General features: G+C 41.1%; 2 protein-coding genes across 3 annotated transcripts in view; one reads left to right on the forward strand and one right to left on the reverse strand.

Annotated features, from left to right (window-relative positions):
* Nucleotides 1-14199, reverse strand: part of LOC117428431 (serine dehydratase-like) — a 19105-nt gene extending 4906 nt beyond the window's left edge. The window contains exons 1-7 of one of the 2 annotated variants that reach the window (XM_058994824.1): nucleotides 14068-14199; nucleotides 8899-9056; nucleotides 7419-7458; nucleotides 4982-5121; nucleotides 2366-2454; nucleotides 1890-2117; nucleotides 1147-1271 (exon numbers count right to left, since the gene is read on the reverse strand). In XM_058994824.1, coding sequence (XP_058850807.1) covers nucleotides 1147-1271; nucleotides 1890-2117; nucleotides 2366-2454; nucleotides 4982-5121; nucleotides 7419-7458; nucleotides 8899-9056; nucleotides 14068-14152 — 865 coding nt within the window. In that variant the 5' untranslated portion in view covers nucleotides 14153-14199. Of the gene's footprint in view, nucleotides 1-1146; nucleotides 1272-1889; nucleotides 2118-2365; nucleotides 2455-4981; nucleotides 5122-7418; nucleotides 7459-8898; nucleotides 9057-10906; nucleotides 11086-14067 lie in introns of those variants that run through there. The other variant, XM_058994825.1, reaches the window with a different exon arrangement.
* Nucleotides 14129-21262, forward strand: LOC117428433 (L-serine dehydratase/L-threonine deaminase-like). Its single transcript, XM_034047432.3, has 7 exons — nucleotides 14129-14281; nucleotides 15765-15804; nucleotides 16001-16140; nucleotides 16723-16814; nucleotides 18552-18779; nucleotides 19955-20079; nucleotides 20536-21262. The coding sequence occupies exons 1-7, from the start codon at nucleotides 14129-14131 to the stop codon at nucleotides 20742-20744; spliced, it is 987 nt and encodes a 328-aa protein (XP_033903323.2). The 3' UTR covers nucleotides 20745-21262.
* Nucleotides 21263-22933: the final 1671 nt, after the last annotated feature.

Genomic DNA, 22933 nt, shown 5'->3' on the forward strand with positions numbered 1-22933 from the left:
AAGTGTACATAATGAAATAACCAGTATCGAGCTATAATTTCATCCTCAGGAAAATTAAAAAGGGTCATGCAGACCCTAAATACTCTCCCTTCTTTTCAGTACTCTCTCTGTTCCTGTGTTGTTCAGGAAGGTTAGGAGCCTGCACTCCCCATCGTAAGAAATACGTTATCACTGCTGCCATAATGCTCTTTCCTGTCAGCTGCTTTCTGACTTTTTCTTTGCGCCCAAATAAGACCAATTTGAAATCTTATTTGTGGAACCTTTTAGAGTCAACGCAGCTGTTCTGCCGCTTCATAAATCTCATTTTAATAATGAGCTTCACCTACAATTTGCCCATGCATATAATTAAGGCTTGACATGCCTTAAAGTGCATGGCTAATGGGTGGCAGAGCGCATTTTGACAGTGCTAACAAGGCCTTAACTTGCCAACATTGTCATGATACATACAGAGCAATTTTAAGGCTGGCATAAACTCGGCGCTATGGCCTTAATGCCGTCGCAAACACTTGATACATGACCCCCTATGTGTACTGTACAGCATTTAGTTATATCTGGAAAAAACACATAAGAAATATTGAATATAAAATAAATTGTCCTACGCAGTACACTTACTACTATGTGCCTATTTACCTGTATGTACCTCTATTTACCTACATGTACCTATATTTGAAGTGCATATTTTTGGTTAAACATTTTGGCAAAATGATAAATGTTTAACACAGATCCCAGTTAGCACTAATCTTGGAATACCTTACCTAAGGCAACATTAAATAGATTAGTGCCAGTCAGAGTCTGTGAAACTTTAGGTAAATGTTTTACAGCCCTGTTTTGCAGCATGTATCCCTGGTAGACCCTGCCTGTGTCAGCCCTGCTTTGCAGCATGTATCCCTGGTAGGCCCTGCCTGTGTCAGCCCTGCTTTGCAGCATGTATCCCTGGTAGAGGCTGCCTGTGTCAGCCCTGTTTTGCTGCATGTATCCCTGGTAGACCCTGCCTGTGACAGCCCTGTTTTGCTGCATGTATCCCTGGTAGAGGCTGCCTGTGTCAGCCCTTTTTTGCTGCATGTATCCCTGGTAGAGGCTGTCTGTGTCAGCCCTGCTTTGCAGGATGTATCCCTGGTAGAGGCAGCCTGTGTCAGCCATGTTTACCTAGAAAGCGCTCCACGGCCTGCAGAGCCTGCAGGTCGCTGATGACCTCAGAGATGATGCTCCCCTGCTGGGCGTACTCAAAGGCTTGTGTACACACAGTCTTGGCTCCCAGGCACTTCGCTGCACTGAAACAGACACAGACCCCCTTCGAAATCAGCACGCACTCTTTACATATGACACAGTTAGGTAAGTTTAAACATGTACATGTGGCACAACATGTTCAGCCATTCACTACATGGTTAGCTTTGGTTTGCTGCTGCTTATTTATTTGAGTGCATTCTGTCTTGCTTACTAAAAGCATTGTTTTAACAATGTAGAGTTTAATTACAGTTTCTGAATCTTTCATTTTTCATTGTGTGACTTGGTCTCATGACTTTGTGGATTTGTACCAATTTATAAGTGTAAAGCAGAATTTAGTTTACTGCAGTTAGTGCCTGTAAACATGAGTGGCTGCCATATATTTCTTAACACACTGGTTCACCACATACTAAGCTGCAGAGGAAGCCAGAATAAATAGCCATACCACTGAGAATCTACCAGCTTCCAATGTATGACAAACACTTCATTTAGTTTTTCAGTGGTACTCCAAAATGTTATCCACTTGACAAGCCTGAGGTTAAGGACACTAGCTCCAGTACTAATCCAATATTTCCTGAAACCACTGATAAACCGTTCAGTTGTACACTGCACTGACTAAGCCATTCAGATTTGTTGTAGTCTTCACTGATTTTTAAGCCACCCACCTTGTGATGTCTGGAAGGGTGACCAACTTCCCCACTTTCATTGCTGCATTTAGGCAGTCAGCCCCTTTGGTTTCCATGGCAACTATGGGGACATCTTCCCAGCCCACCTCCTTCAGGCCTTCCACTACCCCGCAGAGCAGCCCTCCTCCCCCTACTGCCACTACTATAGCCCCAGGCTTGGTCGGCAGATAGGCCTTGAGTTCCTTCACAATGCTGGCATGACCTTCCCTGGGGGAGGGGGGGAGGACACATACATTTGTTTAACCCTTAACACCACGCAGCCGCGCCTGTACCAGATGAGCCACCCGGGGACCCCTAGTGCTCAGTTTAAACACACTTCCACACTCTACACAAAGACAAGCATGATACACATTGCTTTTCTCAAGAATAACTTTGTTAATTAACCATTTCCGTAGAAACTGAGTAATATGTCTTTGTGTTATCAGTGTTCTTAAGACCCCCCTCCAGCAGCTTACCAGATGAGGGGATGGTCGAAGGGGGGGACGTACTGCAAGCCCTCGGAGTCAGCCAGTCTGTGCGCCTCCTCATTAGCATCATCCCACACCTGTAACCGGACACACGAACACACTGCACATTTACACAAGGGCCTGAATTACATCGCTGCTGTGACTGTACTTTATAATGGCTATAGCAGCTCCATGCATTTCATTTAAACCATGCAATACAAGAAAACCATTGAGTTTCCCAGTTGCAGACAGAAGCAGATACTCTCAATAAATTGCGCTAAAAATTGTCCTCAACAATATTCGTTGCAATTTGTAAAGCAGTTCTCTGAGCATGGGCACTTCATCATGTACCCTCGCAGGGGATTTCAATAATAACCCTCCACAATATTTGCAATCTAAAGTGCTATGTCTAGGAATTACTCCCCCTAGAGTCATTGGGTTCAAAATCTACTTTCACAAAAGTTAAAGACTGCAACAAAGCATTGGATAAAAAAAGATGTGATTTCTGACAAAAGGGGTCATCAAGTAATACAAAATAGAGCTTCCCCACCCCCACCCTGTTTTTTTAAATACATGTTGCTTGTAGTTTCTGTTGCAGTAAAAATAGGGTTGGGGGGGGGCTAGTCAGACCCAATAGGTTTTATACCCTGTGACCCCTTCTGTTGACGTCACATTCTTATAAGGATTATCCCTTCACTATTTCTTGTACATGTTAAATAATTTTGGCCGAGTTTTATTTAAACAAATAGATAGAAATGGGCCACTAAGGGAAAAGCCACAATCCTGAGACTGACGGTCTGTGTTGTTTTGTGACGGGGGTCACTGGAGACCAGGGTGAGACCACCAAACTTATGTCACTTGTGAAGTGGATTTCAACCCACTCAATGAGCCCTAGAGCCCTGTATGACAAGGGTATGCTTGGGGGAGGCTATTGGGGTTACTGGAGTCAACAGACAATACAACATCAGCAAAATAATAACAATACAAGACCAAGTAAAACCTAAGCTTCCAGTGTAAATAGTTGTATGACAATCTCAAGTGTTTCCAGACTTCTCACTATGACTTCCCTTATTCACCACATTGAATTTGCACAGTACATTTGCAATTATCCCTTATTTACCATAGTTTACTATGGTTTGCCACATTTGTATATGCTTTACCATAATCTTCTGGGCTTTAAATTTTTACCTATGCTTTGCCATGCTTTTGTTGTTCTTTATTACGCTTTGCTATGCTTTTATTATTGGAAACTTGTATAAGGGGTGGATGAAGTCAATGAATATTTTGTGGGTCCACAAACCTTTGAAGAACTCCTGTTGAAAAGCAGAGGACTCAGCTACAGAGAATACTTGTTTTTCCTCTCAAAGGTCATTGTTACTCAGGCAGCAATGTTCCATCTGCACTTGGTTTTCACTGGCACTTGACCAGCGTGAGGCCTGGCGCTCAGTTAGAGGTGGAATGTTGATTGAAGACTCTTAGAACAGATGTCTCAGCAAACAAGAGGGTGTGCTCTATGCCAACCAATCAGGGAAGAGTGAAGGGCCAATCAGAGCCTAGCTACAGACGAGCCCACTCTTTTACTATAAAGCTCTTTGGAGCACTGCAATCTTGTTAGCTAGTACAGATGTTTGTCTCACTCTTGTAAAGAACTGCCCCACTGTTTTGCAGCAGTGATTTTGTGGCACTCATCTTTATTGAGACCTTTTCAATAGCCATGTTGCATCTGTTTGGAGGTGAAATGTTTCTTCTAAACCCAATATGTATGTCTCTGCAAGGGAACACATTCTGCTCTAATCAATTCCTTCTCCTGTTAAGCCTTGAATGCACTGATGGAATGGGATGCAGGGCTTTTCCCATCATTTGCAATCTGCACATTATTAAGTACCAATCAATAGTAATATGACAACTTCTTCTCGCAGTGTGAATTGATATAAAATTATCTAATAGCTTCTCTTAATGAACTTAAAGCACTGCGTCCTGTTCTGATCACCAGAGGAGTAAAAGGACATTGTGGCCCTGGAAAGAGTCCAGTGAAAAGCAACCAGACTAATCCCAGGTTAAAGGAATGAGCTACAAAGAGGGGCTGAATCTAGAACAAAGACGAATCAGGGGGAACATGATTGAAATCTCTATAATATGAAAATAGTTTGACCAGAGGACACAATTGGAAATTAAATGGAGATAGACTTATAGGACAGAGGGAAGGAGATACTTCTTCACACAGAGTGGTGGGGATGGAATGGGCTACCTAGTCATGTTGATGTAGAATCACTTGGATCCTTTAAGACCCAATTGAAGTTTTGAGATAAACTGAAATGGGTTGAATGGCCTCCTCTCATTTGTAAATTTTCTTATGTTCTTAATGTATGTTTGGTTTACCAGATTTCAACCGTTAACATAGGAAATAAATCAGCATGAAATACCACCTAGCGCAAATATGTTATTTCTTATACCCAGTGGGAACAGTGCGAGAAAGTCAGGACTTTCACTAAATGCCTTAAATCAGTTCAGATTGATAATTATGAATGCATGTCCTGGAATAGCGGATTTGGTGTTGTAGAGCTTTTTATTTTGAAATGGTTTTTGGTTTCTTGTTTTCCTCAGTGTTGTGGGGTTGTAACATACCTTCCCGAACACCTGCACCGTGGCTCCGTGGTCCCTCAGCTTGTGGATAACGAGGTCGGAGGAGGAGTCGGGGACGATGATGGTAGCTGGAACTCCCAGCTTCTTTGCAACAAAGGCTGCAGCTAAGCCAGCGTTCCCCCCTGCACAGCAACACAGATCAGCGATCGCAAGACTTTCAAATCTATCTCCCGGGGGCCGTGTGGTCACCCTGGCCATAGCTTATCACAACTGTGCTGAAGATTTTTTTTGGACATTTCAGATAGATCAGCCACAGTGTTTATACAGGAGGATGAGTGCAGTGTTATGTCATTTATTTAATCTTATTAAGTCTTGCTGTAAGTCACATATCGCTACACCACTGATGTGAAATACCTACAGCAGTAGAAGTGATTGGCTACTTTTAAGGGTGATTAACATACCCCAATGAGCATTAATCTTGCACTACCCAATGTTTGGTAAGGTAGTCCAAGGTAGTGCTAATCAGGGTCTGTGAAACCTGCTGAAAATCAATGTGGCATTATACAGTAGAGCCAGTCATATCCTGTAAGAAACAACACCCTCTCTTAACCGATGGGCCTCTGGCATGCGTCATTTACACATGCTGCTACCAACTGAACGGTACAAATGGAAACTGATCAATGCACATTTTATTATGTGTCTCCAAAAAGTAAATTCAGCTCTTAGCAGGACAGAATAGACTCAATAAAACAGGTGCTAGAAAAGAGGTGTATAGCTGCAGACACGAGGCAGTCGAAAATAATGTAGTTTCACCTTTTAGATGTCAGCTAAGTTAAAACAGAACAAGAACGCGAGAGATTGACAGAATTACTGCACCTTTTTGCTGTTTTGTAAATTGCCAAATACTGTATTACAGTGCTTTGTTTTTAATACTGCATGTCTTTTTTGCAATCATTTTCACTGGTTTTCTTTGTATAGTATATGTGCAGTACTGTACTTTGGTGTTTTAGACACACTTCTGTACCTGCATTTGTTCATTTATAATGCCCTGGTGTTAATAAAGCAGCTATAATGTAGTATAATAACTCCCGCTGAGATGCTTTCACATACCCGATGGACCCTGGATCCAATGGAATCGGATATGGCAGGCTGTAGTGTATTAATAATGTGTTATCTGCATTGTACTTCTCCAGCACAGCAGACATGTTGCAACCCAGCCCATGCCAGACACTTCAGGCAAGTTTTGAGCCTTGAGCTCTCTGAACTCCTCTGTTGAATAGACTACATTTTCTGACGTTTGATGCATTCAGCCCAGATAGACAAATACTAGTTCTATATTACAGGCACAGCATTTACACATATATTGTACTCAATGAGTCATGAAAAAGTTCTGATTATTCAGTCACATGACTCTGCGTTGCAGCACTGTCTGATTTGTGTAAACTCCAGTCTGCTACGTGCTTGGTTATGTTCTAATGATTTAGAATAGAATCAGTCTGTACACTACCCTGTTTTTACAAGTCCATTAACACAACATGTTTCAGTGGTTCTAAAAAAAGGAAGTCAAACCTCTCTGTTGAAGACAAAAGCTGATCAGTGCAGGCACATAACTGCATAACAGTTCTAAAATTTGTATAACATTTATATATATATATATATATATATATATATATATATATATATATATATATATATATATATATATATATATATATATTAATTTAGAGTGCATGTGGCGGGGTGCCTCGCCTCTTGGAATATATGCTGTATTATTATTATTATTATTATTATTATTATTATTATTATTATTATTATTATTATTATTATTATTATTATTATTATTTGTTTTGTGTAAATATGTGACGGCAGACAAGCCGGTGTTATGATTTATTATTTAAATACAGGACGAGCGTAATGCCGCCCGATCATTTGTATTATATTATTTGTTGGTTGTGCCTCTCATGAGAATGTGTGACTGTTGGCTCAGTAATTATTGAATTGGCTGACAGTCAGGCAGACTAATTTAAACCTGTGGCCTTCTCCGGATTGATTGATTGATTGTTGTTAATCTGGAGATGCTCGCATATAAACAGAGACCCACGGCTTTCACAAGAGAAGAGAGTTGGAGAGTAACTAACAGAGATAACGAAACAAAACGAAACAAAACGAAACACAATAGAATGAAACAAATGGAATGCTACCTGTTCAAACCCAAAGGTACTTGTTGGGCTTATTTCTTTATATTTTGCCCTTTGTGCCGTTTTGTTTTTGTGTTTTGTTTATTTAAAAGTGTTTATTTTGTTTAAAAAAAAAAAAAGCTGAGCACCGTAGTGTCTCATATTTACCCCGCAGTTGTCATGTGGTATGGTATTACTTCCTGGTCTGACATCACCCCTACAGCCATCCTTGTCACAGTGCACAGTTATTTTCCCCCTTTTTTATGTTCTGTTGTTCTCTGAATGCAGCAACGCAAACCTACCTGAGGAACACACAAATCCTTTACACCCGGTCCTGGCAACCTGGAATATATCAATGTGAAAAAAAAAGTTATGCACATATTTATTTATTGAAGAGTAACGCTGACTAAACAGTCAACGAAACTAAGCATAGGCTTCTGGAGCAGGGATGACTGGCAATTTCATAACAGTGAAAATGAGATATACGCTCTGTGGGTCCCCTGAGAAGCTTTGTATTGCATTCCTCCCTTAAACTCTTCAGTGCGCGTTCCAAACACTGGCCCAACTTGTAAGGTCAATGTTACGTATTGTAATGGACATTTCTTTGCGGGATCCTATTTTCTGTTATGAGGAGAGTAATAAAATGAAAACCTAAACGGTGAGGGTTTTTTTTTCTTTGTACAATGCCCCCTTTTCCATATTTGTGAGAGGAGTAAGTCAATGAGTGTGTGTGTGTCTGTGAGTGGAGTGGGTCACTGTGTGTGTGTCTGTGAGTGGAGTGTGTCAGTGTGTGTGTGGGCAGGTATTACTATCAATGTGTGGACAAAATTTGAGAAAATGTCCCCATAAAGATAGTAACTCCTGAAAAAAACGACTTTGTGGGGACACCCCACTTTGTAAAACACGCTTTTAAGAACTAACTATGTCTTTAAAATGTTTTTTTTTTTAAAGCCAAAGTATTTAGTTTGTTGTCGACTTTCACCCTTTGTGGAGTTTTGTCTGACTGGATTTAGAAATAGTAAATATAGTGAGAGTCAATGAGAAGTCCCCACAATTATAGGAATGCAAATGTGTGTGTGTGTGTGTGTGTGTGTGTGTGTGTGTGTGTGTGTGTGTGTGTGTGTGTGTGTGTGTGTGTGTGTGTGTGTGTGTCTGTGTCTGTGAGTGGAGTGGGTCAGTGTGTGTCTGTGAGTGGAGTGGGTCAGTGTGTGTGTCTGTGAGTGGAGTGGGTTAGTAGGTGCTGGGCAGTTGTCTGTGCTCAACATGCTTTGATGACAGACAGTTATTTTCAGGCAGGCAATTCAAGAAGCCCTGAGCTCAGCACAATTTTAAAATAGGAATTGACTGCTTTACAACTAGAAATGGCATCACAATGGCAGGAAATTATATTGGAGTAGATAATTGGAGGAAAGACTTTTGGTAAACAAGAACACAAACACAAAGCTAAATGACATTGAACAAAGACTTTCTAGAGTGTTACTATTGGCAACATTTAATTGAAGGAGATGAGTTTTAATGTACTTAATAGAAATAATGATAATAATTAAAAGGGACTTCCATTATTACCTCGTAACACGCCACCGCAAAGTCATTATCCCTTATTTCAATAATGGGTTTAGTATTTGTATGTTTACAATGTGCATGAACATCTTAAGTGATTTTCAGTTGAATAAAAACCTAGTAAGAACATAAAGAAACCCTCATGGAATACCCCGGCCCATCCTGCCTCCGTGCCGAGACAGACAGACAGGCTGGCAGGGATGCAGGCAGGAGAACACCCACCTTCTGACACAAGTGACCGATGCCCCTGATCTTGAAGGACCCCGAGGGCTGGGCGTTGTCCATCTTGAGGTAGACTGTGGTCCCGGCCAGCTTGGACAGCTCCAGACTCTCCAGCAGGGGGGTCGGCACGTGAAAAGCCTGAGTGCTCGCTGCCATGGCTACGGGAGAGAATCACAACTCCATATCTCCACAATGCACCAGAGAGGCTGTACCATGGGAATCACGTGTGTACGTTCTCGTTGTCCAACCCTGTCAAAACCTTCCTTGTAAAGTAAGATCTCTCTGAAACCAAATATTTAAAATCTATTAAGCTTTCTTCACTCTGGAAGAGTAATGATCTTCAATTCGACTATTTATATTTTTACATACGTATGTATATTCCCAAACACTTGACTTTCTCACATACTACATTTTCAACAGAAGCAATGTCGAATTCTCAACTGAGGGAAGTTCATGTTTATCTAAATTTAACTGACCAGATGCCTCAGTAAAACCTTTCAGGGAATTCAAGGCTCCAGAAACCTGTTCCTTATCATTTAGAAAAGGTGTGGTGTCATCAGTGAGTTGGCCAATAATACATTCTCAACCACCAATCTCAATTCCTTCAAATGAACCATTACATCTAATGATAATGAAAAGGGTCTTTGCAGCCAAAAGAAAAAGAAAGGGGGGCAATGGGCAGCCCTGCTTAATACCTTTCAATATTAAACCTAGTACTCTTGGATAAGCCCATTGAACTAGTGTTATCTTTATAAAGTATCCTGATGTAATTAATAAAAGGCTGTGTGGTCGAGTGGTTAAAGAAAAGGGCTTAAAATCCTGGCTTAGCCACTGACTCATTGTGTGACCCTGAGCAAGTGGCTTAAAGGGTACAGAAGGACCTTTTTATTTTATTGTGTTACATGTTCCCATGTGTTGCTACAACTGTTTATTTAAGGTGTGTGTATTATTTTAAATATTTTTTTTTACATTTTGACCACTTTTTAAACTTTTAAATTGCATTCCCTGAATCAAGGTGGCTTCCCATGTACCCGCATGGATCTCTCAGAACTACATTTCCCATCATCCTCCTGCTCACTGGTAAATACTTCTCAGTTACATATGTGAGCAGGAGGATGATGGGAAATGTAGTTCTGAGAGTAACTTGAAATCAGCAACTTTTTAGGAGCTGAGAATAATTAAAAAGGTCAAATTAAGCATATTATTAATTCAATTAGTGGTTTGATTATCTTTCGGTTACACAAATTATAATTGACTCTACATAATAAATGTATTATCTTGATAGCTAAAATCCGCCCTCCATAAATCTATCTTCTTTTTTATAACCACAAACACACTTCTTGTGTTTTATTTTATATGTGCTTTGATATACGTTTTATATGAAAGGCGCTATATAAATAAAGTTTTGATTGATTGACTGATTGATTGATTGATTGATTGATTGATTGATTGATTGATTAAAGAAATGTGACAGTACCTAAAATAATCAAAATAACTAATAATAAAAAGCGTCACATCTCTGTACAGTGTTTAATATCCCCTGGCTCTTAACAGAATTACACAGCTATGTATGCAAGTCCTACTACTACTGAACTGTACTTAGATGTTGCATGTTTGTAGCTTTTGTTTTAAAGTTTAAAATTGAAAGGGCAGTTAAATATGTAGTTGTTGGTGTCTGAGTCTACTCTAGGTAACGCTGTTTTCCAATACATTCTATGTGTAGAAGCGTAAAATAATGCAAGTGTTCTATATTGAAAATGCATCACGTATTAGTAGACAACAGCTTGTTCCAGTATTTCTCAAATATATTGCATAAAATCAAAGTGTAAGAAGGTCTAGCGCTGGTTAAAAGCTGTTATTCAAAGGAAATACAGATTGACAGGTCAGCAAACCAGTCTAATGACGTGGATTTACAGTAAAATTACAGACAATCGGTTGTATACTGTAGAGAATTCCGGTTCGCTAAGCCTATCTTTGTTTTCAAATGGATTATGCTAAAGCTACTTACTCACTAGCCGATACAGGTGTCGTTTTCTGCTGCTTGTGTTTCGGCGTAATTCTCTTTTTCTCCTTAAACTCGAGCGTCCCTCTGCAAAAATGCTGTATGAATGCGCCTTTCCTTTCAGTTCAAAGTTTAGTCATTAGGGTAGAATAATCGAGTAAAGAGTAAGAAACTATTCTTTGCAGATTCAGCCCAGTCAGTTTCTGAGCCAAGGAAACGAAGAACAATGTTTTGTTAGTTTTACTTTAAGTGCAATTGGATATAAAACAAAAAAATACATTTAAGCGCACTTGTAATTTTATTATTTGTTTTAAAATATTAATAGAACAATTTATTATTCTCAACAAAAAAAAGTAAATGTTTGACCAAGTAATGTGTGGTATTTAGCTCCAAGTTTGTTAGACTTATTGACCTGTCCTTGCTTGCATTACTTCAAGGTCAAGCTGTTTATCTGTATTGATACAATACATTATTTGAACGTTTTGTGGAATGTGAGGAATCATTATATCTTACGCTTTGGGCTAATTTATTTCAACTTTGCATAATTATCCTGAACTACCTGATACTGTACGTCCATTGGAGACACAAGGGCTAATTGAAAAACAGGAACCAATAGTTACAATGTAATAAAAAATAACCATTAAAAGTGTGTCCAAAGCAATTACAATGCTTGCTGTTACACAACCTCCCTTTGATAAGGATCTGCACAAGCACTGTGGGAACTGTCTGCCCTGCGTGTCACAGTCTCTGCTGGCAGAGAAACTGGTTTGGGTGGTTACCGAGTCCCCTTCACCCATTCATCTTGACAGCTCCTTTTTGTTCTTATGCAACACAACCTTTTCAAATTAAATCCGGGCACGTGTTTACCAGACAGGCAGAAACAGAGAGCGCTTGGATTGTAACCACCAATATTCCAACCTGGTTTGAGCCGGTTTTCCAAGGACTGAGTCAACAGCCTCGCCTGGCAGGCACTGCACCAGCCGCGAACCCGCTTTTGGAAGTGCATGTCCAAAATAGAAGCGACTCTTTTGGTAATACAGTGGGATACACATGTCCAATATTAACGTTACACATATTTTAAACACCACAATACACCACTAGAACAAATAGGCTGTAACTCCTATGACAGAATGTATCAATGATGTTATATTTGCACATACAATATTGGCCACGTCATTGTTTAATATTGTATCAGGTGTAGGACTAAAATGTGTTTGCAACATACAGTATTTAAGTATCGAATTCAGCCCTGTAGGACCAATATCTTATCTCCCCAGTGTGTATAACATTATATCGAAAAGTAACTTAATTAGTGCTTTAGTGTTTGTCTAAAATAATTATACATTAGAGTCTTTTTTAATATGTTTTTTTCAAAGATATTTGCAAAAGTGTGCCTGTATTTAATGTTGCAAAGTTAAAAAGATGTGTATATTCTGGGGGGGGGGGGGGGGGGGGAGGACAAAACTGGTAATAGGATAAAATACCCTTACTTGCACATTGGTCGAGTGCGTGAATGAACAAAACGAATTATTTAAAGAATTAAACTATAAAGAAAAAGAATGCCACATAACCTGCAGAATACTGTAAAATACACAGCTACGGCCTACCATATCACTAATGATCTTTTACAGTAAAACTTTTTGAGTGATAATAAAATCACGGTTAGTATCGTCAGACTATGAGATGTGATGTCCAGATGTCCAATAAGTCGTTTATTTCTTAAACGATGTAATTGCTTATATCTAGTCAACGAAGGATTTGCAGCCACTCATTCGTGCTAAGTTTGGGACATTTGGAATAGAAGCCTATTTCCTCTTTGTATTATTACTATGTTATAGTGTTCCCAATATAACAACAATACATGTTCAGTATATCTGCTAATATACACGACCTGTGTATTCCATGGAGTCTCACAATAATCTAACGACACGTTACTTTCACTGTCTTCGGTTGAAATAGACTTCTAGTCGAAACGTCTGGCATTGAATTTACACAAATCAAGGGGACGGTTGGAAAGACTTGTTTTTCTACTTTAAAAATAACTGAGCATAATATCATTCGGCTCGTGCCTCTACTGATGGGGTTTCAAGTGCTTCAGCTTGTCACCCACCTGTCTGTCTCTCTCGTTAAGGCGGGGGGCGAGGCTGTGTCGGAGGTGTGCCAACTACCCTTTATGCTCGTTGGATGAAGAACGAGGGCCCGTGCTATATAATACCAGCACCAAGAAAATCGAGATAGACATCTTCCACTCTTCAAGCTACAGCTGCCAAACAAGAACCGACAACTCGCTGCAAGGAGCTGAATAAAAAAAAAAAAAACTTCCATTTTAACTTGGTAAGTAAATTACTATTATTATTATTATTATTATTATTATTATTATTATTATTATTATTATTATTATGCTTTTTAACACAAAACGACTTGGTATTTCAAGTACATTTGTGAAGGTTAAACGAATTAATCGCGACCGGGGTTTTGATTTTTATAGGTTGAGATTTAAAACAAAAAAAGAAAAAGAAAATAGGGGTCTGAATGCAGGACACATTTTACATTTCAGGGGTTGCAATCGTGTTTTCTGTCAAGAGTTCACTTACGAGCAAAAATGGTACAGTTCATAATAAATAATGGCATATTATTTTATTTAAAACATAGCTAATAATGAAACATGGAATTTGGTTTTAAAGATTAATCGCGCAAGCTTATTTGAATCACATGTTGTTCATGGAGTAGTAACATCTGCTTTAAATTAAAAGTATATGATTATAAATATATAAGTATATACACTAAATACAAAAAGAATGCTCTTTCCCTTAGCAAGTTTCAAATGAATTAATCTACCAAAGCGCTGCATTTGTCCTATTATTTTGGAACGTGTTTTAATGTAATATTTCTTAGTTTGGGGACAGAGTGTTACTACAGTTCCATGTGGCAAATATAATGTGATTAATAGATTCATAAATCACTCACATGGTCTTGTAAATATGAATCTCCTGACAATGAAGGAGGAATTGCCTGGAAGCCAGTCTGCCTGGCTCAGTATCAGTTTAGCATGATGACTCTGTATGTGTTTACTATAGCTGGTGTTTACTATATCCTGGTACCCTACACTGTTTATGTTGCTCTAATAGATGCTATTCCCTGAATATTTAGAGAATCTCATACAGTACCAGCCCTGATGTGCTGTGTGTTTCCTCTCCAGACACTCTTCTGTCCTGCCACCTGTGCACAATGAGCTCCAAGGCAAGTCTGCATGCTGTCTCCCCACTCAGGGACAGTGTCCCCATGTCCAAAGAGGCTGGGACCACAGTCTACCTCAAACTGGACACTGCCCAGCCAACCGGCTCCTTCAAGATCCGCGGCATTGGTCACCTCTGCAAGACGGTGAGTGACCGCTAACACTTCCGCCTTTAAATAAACTGTTATAAAGGAGTGAGAGCTGGGAGAGAGGCAGTGTGGTCTAGTGGTTAGGGCAGAGGAGCTGGGAGGGAGGCAGTGTGGTCTAGTGGTTAGAGCTGAGAGGCTGGGAGGGTGGCAGTGTGGTCTAGTGGTTAGAGCAGAGAGGCTGGGAGGGTGGCAGTGTGGTCTGGCTCTTAGAGTGGAGGGGCTGGGAGGGAGGCAGTGTGGTCTAGTGTTTGGGGGAGGGAAGGAGGGGATATGTTGTTTTTTTGCCTAATTATAGAGTTAAATCAATCAAATGGCAGTCGGGACCGGTGTGTTCCAGCTAAAACTAGCTTGGACGAGTTATGGGAGTCCAGAGCAGCATTCAACAATGTGGAACATTGATGCTTTTTGAATAGAGGTTGGCGTGGAGACCATTCAGAGCAAGGGAAGACATTAGACACAGGCAGCCTTTCAGCTATTTAAAATACAGGCTAAAGACGTTGTGCCAGTGTTGCCCTGGTTCAAGACAAGGAGCCGTTCTAAATTGTCAAGGGCTTTGTCTCTGAAACACATTCCACTTGTTGAGTAAACTCTTTTCATCTGAGTTAGAAAACAGGATTAACTGTAGCTACTGCATTAATAGGTGCATCCAATGCTTAAGCACTCTAGCGCACATAAACTGGAATGAAACTCCCTGGCATACTGTACTGTACGTTTAGTAGTTGCTCCCTGTGCTTAAAGATTCTCAATCAATAACTTTTTGAATGCACTTCTACTCATGACAATAATCTGTCTTGATAACAATATCAGAACTCATCTCCGACAATAATTTTGTGAGTAGCGCACTCATTAGCGCACTGGTAAATACTATCTATAAAAGCAAACAGGACTTTCAGAATCTGGAAATTAGAATCTTCAAACTCGATTTAAATATTGACATCCATTTCAAATAGTTTAAAAATGTGTTTCATAACAGCCAGTATACTGCTGGGGTAATGACCACAGCATCAGACATTCACTCTTAACTGACACTCCCTCAGTATCAATACCAGGACCAGTGATCAGTGCTTCTTTTAGTGTGTAAAAGCCGGTGAAGTCTGGGGGAAAGCTTTTGCCACTTAACTGACACTCCCTCAGTATCAATCAAGCTTTTGCCACTTAACTGACACTCCCTCAGTATCAATACCAGGACCAGTGATCAGTGCTTCTTTTAGTGTGTAAAAGCCGGTGAAGTCTGGGGGAAAGCTTTTGCCACTCTTCACCAGATCACTTTCAGTTGCTGAGTTCTTAAAGACTTCTTTTAAACTGGATCCAGCAATGCACTGATGGATTCAGAACTGAAAATAGTCTGGGCTATGACCCAAGATACTACCACCCTAGTCATGTTAATACATTGAATGTTTCCACGCCACTCAAAGGAGCCTTGGATGGTGTCAATAACATGGCACTCTACTAAACAAAGACTGTTTCTGTTCCTTCTCAGTGGGCAGAGAGAGGGTGTGAACGGTTTGTCTGCTCCTCAGGTGAGAATCTTTAAAATAACCTTCCCCTGCAATAAGTGCATAAGTAAACAGGATGCTTCCCTAAACACCCACGAGGGATGTGTATCACTTATACTTTTAAACATGGTTGAACTTCTTGAATCACATTTCTCATGTGACTATGTAATGTAATTACACAGGCAGTAACACTGACACCTTTCTGTTTTCTGTCCTACAGGGGGCAATGCTGGCCTGGCAGCTGCCTACTCTGCCCGTAAGCTGGGGGTACCTGCTACCATCCTAGTGCCTTCCAGTACCCCGTCCTTCACCATCCAGAGACTGAAGGATGAGGGGGCCAGCGTGTCTGTGGTGGGGGAGGTGAGTTTCATTCACAAATACAGCACTGTCCTGGAAGATAAAGGGTTATACTGAAGCTTTCAAGTATACGTCCAACGTACCATCAAATCTTCCAAATACCTACCAGGAATGTTAATCGTTTAACACATGTTAGACATTTCAAATTGTGCTTTGTGCTGGTTTCAACTATATTGATGTTTAAATGCATGATTGGGTTAATAAAGCTTGAATGGTGCCCAGCAATACCCACACAATGTAAGATTTTCTTTAATGCTAAAATGAAACAACCGTTTCAGAGAGAAAACACAAAAGAGATTGACAAAATCGGTTGTATTAAGTGTCGTATTTTCATTGCTAAATGTGTGTTTAGTTACAGGTGAATTACTTATCACAAGATCCACATGACAATCAGCAAATATTCACACTCTCAAATGCAGATGTCTGTTACATCTGCATTGAATAGAATTTAAACACAAAATACACGAAACCCTTCATGCGACAACTGGAGTTTTTATAGCAAGCGGTTTACAGGGACAAGCAGGGGAGCAACATTAGACTGCAGTCTCTGTGTACAATCCCCTTTGCTGTCCTGTTTGATTGCAGATGCTAGATGAAACCATTGAGCATGCTATGAGACTGGCAGAGAATAACCCAGGCTGGGTTTACATCCCTCCCTTTGATGACCCACTCATCTGGTAAGCACTTCTTTAGGCTTCATTATTTCATTGATTTTATTGTACATTTTAAACTGTGCGTGTATGAATTTAATACTTTTTAAAATATGAATTGTGGTTTTCTCATTTTTTTTCAGGATTTCCAGTTCTGGTCTCATTTTTTTAATGATCTATTGTTTACAGAATGTTTAGCATTGGATTACAATTTGAAAAATGCTTTGGCATTTAGGGGGTCACCCAAATGTGTCTATATTGAACTTGGAAGTTTATATCAGATTTGTTTTTTAAAACAATTGATAGTGTCTTATACTGTATAATACGTGATTGTCCTGTTCTTATTAATACAAATCTATTTTCCCTATTAAAGGGGGCCCCTTGGCAGTATGTGTAGCCCTGTGGTGATCCTCAGTCTCTAGAGGCAGTATGTGGAGCCCTGTGGTGGTCCTCAGTCTCTAGTGGCAGTATGTGTAGCCTTGCGGTGATCCTCAGTCTCTAGTGGCAGTATGTGTAGCCCTGTGGTGATCCTCAGTCTCTAGAGGCAGTATGTGGAGCCCTGTGGTGGTCCTCAGTCTCTAGTGACAGTATGTGTAGCCCTGCGGTGGTCCTCAGTCTCTAGTGACAGTATGTGTAGCCCTGCAGTGGTCCTCAGTCTCTAGTGGCAGTATGTGTAGCCCTGCAGTGGTCCTCAGTCTCTAGTGACAGTATGTGTAGCCCTGCGGTGGTCCTCAGTCTCTAGTGACAGTATGTGTAGCCCTGCGGTGGTCCTCAGTCTCTAGTGACAGTATGTGTAGCCCTGCAGTGGTCCTCAGTCTCTAGTGGCAGTATGTGTAGCCCTGCAGTGGTCCTCAGTCTCTAGTGGCAGTATGTGTAGCCCTGCGGTGGTCCTCAGTCTCTAGTGACAGTATGTGTAGCCCTGCGGTGGTCCTCAGTCTCTAGTGAAAGTATGTGTAGCCCTGCGGTGGTCCTCAGTCTCTAGTGAAAGTATGTGTAGCCCTGCGGTGGTCCTCAGTCTCTAGTGACAGTATGTGTAGCCCTGCGGTGGTCCTCAGTCTCTAGTGAAAGTATGTGTAGCCCTGCAGTGGTCCTCAGTCTCTAGTGACAGTATGTGTAGCCCTGCGGTGGTCCTCAGTCTCTAGTGGCAGTATGTGTAGCCTTGCGGTGGTCCTCAGTCTCTAGTGACAGTATGTGTAGCCCTGCGGTGGTCCTCAGTCTCTAGTGACAGTATGTGTAGCCCTGCAGTGGTCCTCAGTCTCTAGTGGCAGTATGTGTAGCTCTGCGGTGGTCCTCAGTCTCTAGTGACAGTATGTGTAGCCCTGCGGTGGTCCTCAGTCTCTAGTGAAAGTATGTGTAGCCCTGCGGTGGTCCTCAGTCTCTAGTGACAGTATGTGTAGCCTTGCAGTGGTCCTCAGTCTCTAGTGGCAGTATGTGTAGCCCTGCGGTGGTCCTCAGTCTCTAGTGACAGTATGTGTAGCCCTGCAGTGGTCCTCAGTCTCTAGTGGCAGTATGTGTAGCCCTGCGGTGGTCCTCAGTCTCTAGTGGCAGTATGTGTAGCCCTGCGGTGGTCCTCAGTCTCTAGTGGCAGTATGTGTAGCCCTGCGGTGGTCCTCAGTCTCTAGTGGCAGTATGTGTAGCCCTGCGGTGGTCCTCAGTCTCTAGTGGCAGTATGTGTAGCCCTGCGGTGGTCCTCAGTCTCTAGTGGCAGTATGTGTAGCCCTGCGGTGATCCTCAGTCTCACTGCTCTTCCCCTCTGATCTCCAGGGAAGGACACGCCTCCATCGTGACAGAGCTCCAGCAGGCCCTGGATAGCAAGCCCGGTGCCATCGTGCTGTCAGTGGGGGGAGGGGGCCTGCTGTGCGGGGTGGTGCAGGGGCTGAGGGCTGTGGGCTGGCAGGACGTGCCCATCATTGCCATGGAAACCAAGGGAGCACACAGTCTTAATGCAGCCGTGCAAGCAGGGGAGCTCGTCACACTGCCAGAGATCACCAGGTGAGCCTGCCTCTGAGTTAAAGACACCACTGCGATAAAACAGAGACAACAGATAGAACAGATAAAACAGATAAAACAGGCTCACCAAGAGAAAGACACCTCGTCACTGTCAGCAATCAGACAGTGTGGGGAAACAATTCAAAAGGCAAACAGAATTGGTTACATAGTCAAAAGTGTACAAATCAAAGGAGGGGGGTGATAAGGTTGTAGAATGCACTGGTGAGACTGTACTTAGTGTTCTGGTCATCACAGCATCAAAACGACCTTGGAGAGAATCCAACGAAGAGCAACCAGACTAATCCCAGGCCCTAAAGGAATGAGCTGTGAAGATTTAGGGAGCTGCATTTATTTAGAATAAAGAAGAATAAAGGGGGGGGGGGGGGGGTTTGACTGACATTTTTAAAATCTTTAATAGGGCCGTTTAACATTAAACATAAATGCAGCACAGAAACCAGGACCAGTGGGAAATGAAGTGGTGGCAGGCTTAAGACAGGGGAGGGGATGGAATGGAATGGGTGACCTGGAATCCTGTAACACAGGGAAGGGGAGAAGATGGAATGGGTGACCTGGAATCCTGTAACGCAGGGAAGGGGAGGGGATGGAATGGGTTACCAGGAATCCTGTTACACAGGGAAGGGGAGGTGATGGAATGGCTGACCTGGAATCCTGGAACACAGGGAAAGGGAGGTGATGGAATGGCTGACCTGGAATCCTGGAACACAGGGAAGGGGACGGGATGGAATGGGTGACCTGGAACCCTTTAAGACTCAATGTGATGAAGTTGAGATAAACCAGCTACTAGGATCCAAACGAGCCCTGATTGGCTCAATGACCTGCTCTCATTTGTACATTTTCACCTATTCTAAAGTTAACATGCTGGTAAATGGGTCTTACACCCATTGTGTAGACAATATTATTATTTTCTATGAAGAGTATTGTGAACCGTCAATTCACTTATCAATTGAGATTTCCAAATTGTTAATTGCTCAAGCCAGTCATGTGCAAAAAAAAAACACCTTAATAAGAGAACATTGAGGGAAATTGGGAATTCCTATCTCATGAAAGATAAGGGCCCATGTCACTGGCTACAGTCAGGTGTGTATGTCTACTGCTGGAGAGAATGACTTATCACATGTGTATAAAAAGCATTAAGACTGCTTCTGTCTTTCTTTCAGTGTTGCCAAAACTTTGGGGGCGAAGCGTGTGGGCACACAGACCCTGAAAGTGGCCAAAGAGCACCCTGTCTTCTCAGAGCTGGTGAGCGACCAGGAGGCTGTTGGGGCTATCGAGAAGTTTGTGGGTATGTGTCAAAGAAAGAATGATGGGTCAATGGACTGTCCATCCTGCTGCACACGGATGGTTGAGAGGACAGATCAGTGACCAATACCTTTCCTCACATTACTCAGTGTTATCATTATATCAGACAGCATTGTGAACTAACATGGGGGGGCTGTTTAATTTAATAGGACAACACCTATCATTTTACTACTTAGTTTTACAAACAAAATTACCCTTAGAAACAAACATGCTATTAGAGATGTTGGTTCTGTCCAAGTCTTAGATTTAAATGACTGCTGTATCTAAATTTAGCTAAATTCAATAGACTGTGGCCTTTAAACTGACTTTAAATCAACCAGGTTCAGATTGTCAAATGACACAAATTGACGCCAACATAGTTCCTTTGTGTGTTTTAAATCACAGAAAAGCACAGACTGCCCCCAATGTGCTGACGATCTCTCCCCCTCCTCTCCCCTAGATGATGAGAAGATCCTGGTGGAGCCTGCATGTGGCGCCGCCCTAGCGGCTGTGTACTGCAATACAATCCGCAAGCTGCAGGACGAGGGCAAACTGAGCCGGGACCTGGAGTCGGTGGTCATCGTGGTCTGTGGGGGCAACAACATAACCCTGGGGCAACTGCAGAGACTCAAAGAACAGCTGGGCCTGCCCAGCCTTACTGCGGCGTGACCCCCACAAACAGCAAAGAGTGGGCCAGGCCAGAGAAAAGGACTGCATTCTCTACACCGTGGAGCAAACCAATACAGACAAAAAGGGGGCGTCTTTTTTTTAAATGGGCAGAAATATTAAAACTGGGGGCCAAAAGATCCAAAAAGTGAACACACACCGCCAATAGAACAGCCCTTCCCTAGGGAAAAGAGCAGTGCTGATCATCTATGCAGGGACCAGATTACAAACCAGTGACTTTCAGGTACCCAGAGAAGGCTTCCCTTTGTCAGCAGCGTGGGATGACCTTGCCCTGCCTGTTACAACATCCTGTCTAGATAACTCATTCTAGCTGTACTTTTTAAACTGCATATCTATTTGTGCACACCTCTAGTTTTATACAGCGTATTGTTTAAGCTATAGAGGTTCATGTCTCGCATTTACTAACTGTGCGTATGGTATATTGTTGTGTTTGCTGTACTTGAAATATTTTGTCAAATTTCTTGCATTTTTAAATATTAAATCTTTTTTTGTATTTTCAATGTTTCTGTTGATTGGGGCACTTTCACACAAGCCTGTTTAATGGATATGAAGGATTTATTTCAAACATATTTAGAATCTGAAGAAAGGTATCCTTTACACGGGTGTAGTTTCAGGACAAGTATCCATTACTGTGTTAAAATGGGCCTGAAAACAAGTACATTTGATTTATCACTGACAACTTCAATGTTCGAGACTCAGAACAAGATGTTTTAGTTCTGCTTAAAGTAGTTGTGTCACTGTTGTGCACATCCCTTCACTACACAAGTAATGTGCACTTCTGAAAGAAACACATAGTAAAGAAAACATGTATTTTCATTTTAAAACATGACAGGCCACCAAACACCTTGAGAGTGCTGTAATTATTATTATTATTATTATTATTATTATTATTATTATTATTATTATTATTATTATTATTATTCATTTTGGAATGTTTTTGTATTTTTTCTCCTTAAAGAAAAATAGTTCTAAATATGATTTAGAATAAAAAGCTTTCTGGACCGCAGAGTTAGCATTATACGGCAAAAAAAGGAGCAATCCGATTTTGTTCTGTTTTATATTGTTATTTTCAGAAAATAAACCCATATAAATTCAAGATAGGGCCCTGAGGGTCGATTGTAGCGTACCAAAGTTAGTCCACTTGATGCGTCTAACTAATGGATTAATCAGGTGTAGTCCACTTGCTTGGACTAAAGTTAGTACACTTGTTAATCCCGATTGCATTGTACCAGACGCTAATCAGCACAGGTGGATCATCCGCTAAATCAGACTAAACAAGATCCTGATTGCAGCGTAGCAAATCAGACGTGAGATGATCCTGTTCAGGTGGACTGTCTTAGTACTATGAAGTATAAGACTAACTTAGTACGCTTGCTCGTCCTACGTTTATACAGCACATTTTAAAACAAAGACAGCGCCATTACTCTCTGAACTGATGTCTGAAAAATAGTAAAATTAAATTGAAGCCTTTTGAAACATTTTGTTCAGTAAGGTTCGCTTGCCGATGCCGAATCTCACGAAGCGCTTCATGTTCAGTGCACGGTACTGTAGACCCGCATAACCCAGTGTCTCAAGTGAAAGGCATCACTAACATGTAACAGAATACAGAACTAAATACAATATTTTATATTATTATATAAAATTGACAATTGCACTGTGTACATTATCTCATTACCTTGTAGCGTTGATACGCAATATTAAGCAATTATATATTTTCTAGGGAAACTCAAGCAGAGCAGCAGTGTGGAGTAGCGTTTAGGGCTCTGGACTCTTGATTGGAGGGTTATGGGTTCAATCCCAGGTGGGGGACACTGCTACTGTACCCTTGAGCAAGATACTTTACTTGGATTACTCCAGTAGAAAACCCAACTGTATAAATGGGTAATTGTATGTAAAAATAATGTATTAAATAATGTAATTGTATGTAAAAATAATGAGATATCTTGTAACAATTTTAAGTTGCTCTGGATAGACTGAGAATGTAGCCTATAATTTAAATATGCGGCACCTTTTTTCTCATTTATTATGGTTGAGGAACAAAATATTCTGGAGAGGCTGGTTTTGTTTTATTCATAAACTATTGCAAAAACTGTAATAAAGTGCCACACAATAAGATACTCCTATATTTAAAGAATAATATTTTTAAAAATGCATGTTTGATGTATTCAATT

Source organism: Acipenser ruthenus, chromosome 21 (genome assembly GCF_902713425.1).
Source record: "Acipenser ruthenus chromosome 21, fAciRut3.2 maternal haplotype, whole genome shotgun sequence".
Lineage (NCBI taxonomy): Eukaryota > Metazoa > Chordata > Actinopteri > Acipenseriformes > Acipenseridae > Acipenser > Acipenser ruthenus.